The sequence below is a fragment of the Limulus polyphemus genome, unplaced genomic scaffold (genome assembly GCF_000517525.1).
Source record: "Limulus polyphemus unplaced genomic scaffold, Limulus_polyphemus-2.1.2 Scaffold1708, whole genome shotgun sequence".
Lineage (NCBI taxonomy): Eukaryota > Metazoa > Arthropoda > Merostomata > Xiphosura > Limulidae > Limulus > Limulus polyphemus.
Genome location: NW_013667318.1, coordinates 121,497 through 123,855, shown reverse-complemented (window position 1 = coordinate 123,855; position 2,359 = coordinate 121,497). Strand labels below are relative to the sequence as shown.

Below are 2,359 nucleotides of genomic sequence, written 5' to 3'. Positions count from 1 at the left end.
GTTATTTTAACATGATGTTACTTCTTTTGTTTCAACACTTTAACTCTTATTTTTGTTATGTTAGCCTAGTGTTCCTTCGTATTGTTTCAACAGAGTAATATTTTGTGAACTTATACTATGCTATTCTAGTGTCACAGTTTAAGACCCAATTTAAAGATCAGCTGAAACTTTCTCATTATTTTACACTTTCCTCTTACCTTACATGGCATATATCTAGTAAACTAATAGGTTGGATGAAGTATAGGTGCTCTTTACTCCAGAAGTTCCGAAGCAAACCCGAATAAGATGGAAAGTGCTCTTTACTCCAGAATTTCCGAAGGAAACCCGAATAAGATGGAAAGTGCTCTTTACTCCAGAAGTTCCGAAGCAAACCCGAATAAGATGGAGAAAGCTCTTTACTCCAGAAGTTCCGAAGGAAACCCGAATAAGATGGAAAGTGCTCTTTACTCCAGAAGTTCCGAAGGAAACCCGAATAAGATGGAAAGTGCTCTTTACTCCAGAAGTTCCGAAGGAAACCCGAATAAGATGGAAAGTGCTCTTTACTCCAGAAGTTCCGAAGCAAACCCGAATAAGATGGAAAGTGCTCTTTACTCCAGAAGTTCCGAAGGAAACCCGAATAAGATGGAAAGAACTCGTGATTTTAGAAGTAAAAGTGAACAAGGTAACGTTAAGATCCGAAGTTTGCTTTCCATCTTATTCGGGTTTCCTTCGGAACTTCTGGAGTAAAGAGCTCTCTCCATCTTATTTCGGTTTCTTTCAGAACTTTTGGAGTAAAACGCTCTCCTCAGTTTAAATAATAACGTTGTATTGTGTCTTCAGTGCTTTCGTTCACTTTGGTTAATTTTTAAATAAATAAAAAAAATCCTGTTGTTTGAATTTTGGTTTTCGTCTTTTTCTTCAGCTCAGTCAGAGTCAAAAACTTAGATAAATCGTGATTAACATTTTCTGACTTTCGCCCTGTTGTTTTCGTTTAATATTCTTGCCCATAAGTACATCTGAGAATACCACAACAGCAATACCCCGATGTTGCTGTCTGTGTCTAGAATAATATCAGTATCTTACAGGGCTTTTCAGTGTTTCTCCATCTCACTCCACTCCTTTGATTTTGTTGTCTGTCTTATCAACTTAAGCCAGACGCGTTGCAGCACCGTCATTGTTAGCGATTTAACGAATTCCGCTGACCCGTATGACGCCATAGCATCAATTACTACATTGTTAAACTTATCCACTGTGATACCCTCGAGATGTGTGGGAAACCTTTGAATTGAACAACTGAAACCATGTGTAAAGGCTGGACAAGGTTTATAACAAATTTTCGCTTCGTGGCCTTGATCTATTCCTGTTCTTGTCCAGGTCAAGCTGTTCTTTTATGACCTTCCACTTCTACTCTGGGTTATCCCTGTTTACTGTTGTTGAATGTGGACTAATATACAGCCAGACCACTTTTCAGCTTTAAATAGTTCTCATATTAATTTACCTCAAACATAGGAATTTACTTCTAACTGAACTTTATGAAAACCATAACTCAACCCATTTCATTCCATTCTCTAACGATACTTAATAAATCCCCAACCAATCATAGCATTAATTTTAATCGCACAATTTGCAAATCTTTAGTAGAATTAACAAAGTATGGGAACGTTACGATGGTTTCTGAACAACGTTGCTACGAGATATGTATAAACACTTCAAAACACGTCATTAAACGCAGGAAACCTACAATCATTTGTCTAGACACACAGAGTAACCTGATAAGTTACCGAACTAATCTTTATGTAAATATCATTAAAGCATCCCATAGTTAGGATTTTCATATTTGTAAGTATATTAATATTCACACGTAAAGTTTTGCTTAGATGTTTCATTATTAACTTGATTTTAGCTGAACGGGATATAAAATTTAGTGTAAGTTAGAGGTAGCGCTCCTGCATATTTACGTCTACGATGTTTAGCCTAGCAAATTTCACATCGTTTTTTCTCATTCTCTGTTCCAAGCATCTGTTCTGTTGTAATTAGGGATAAATGAAGATGACATGTTTCATAAAAACATTGCTGAGGAAAAAACACACGATCTAAAAGCTTAACTTCATAAGTGAAATGGCTCTAATACTAACCTGAAGGCATGATCAGGTATATTTCTTATATTTTTAATTCCGAATGGACTTATTTTTTAATGTTGTTTTATCTTGTTTCAACAATGTGATCGTTTCTAATCCTCTATGTTAGCCTGATGTGTAGGCGTTCTCCGTTTTCTCAATTATTTATCTAATTTTATTTTACGAAGTGACTTTTGAAAAAAAAATTATGTTATTTGTCTGTTGTTTCATTTTCTTCTATGATGGGAAAGTTTACGAAGTAA

General features: G+C 35.5%; 1 protein-coding gene across 1 annotated transcript; it reads left to right on the top strand.

Moving 5' to 3' along the window:
* Nucleotides 1-285: 285 nt before the first annotated feature.
* Nucleotides 286-726, top strand: LOC106464643 (circumsporozoite protein-like). Its single transcript, XM_013924801.1, has one exon. The coding sequence runs from the start codon at nucleotides 286-288 to the stop codon at nucleotides 724-726; it is 441 nt and encodes a 146-aa protein (XP_013780255.1).
* The last annotated feature ends 1,633 nt before the right edge of the window (nucleotides 727-2,359 follow it).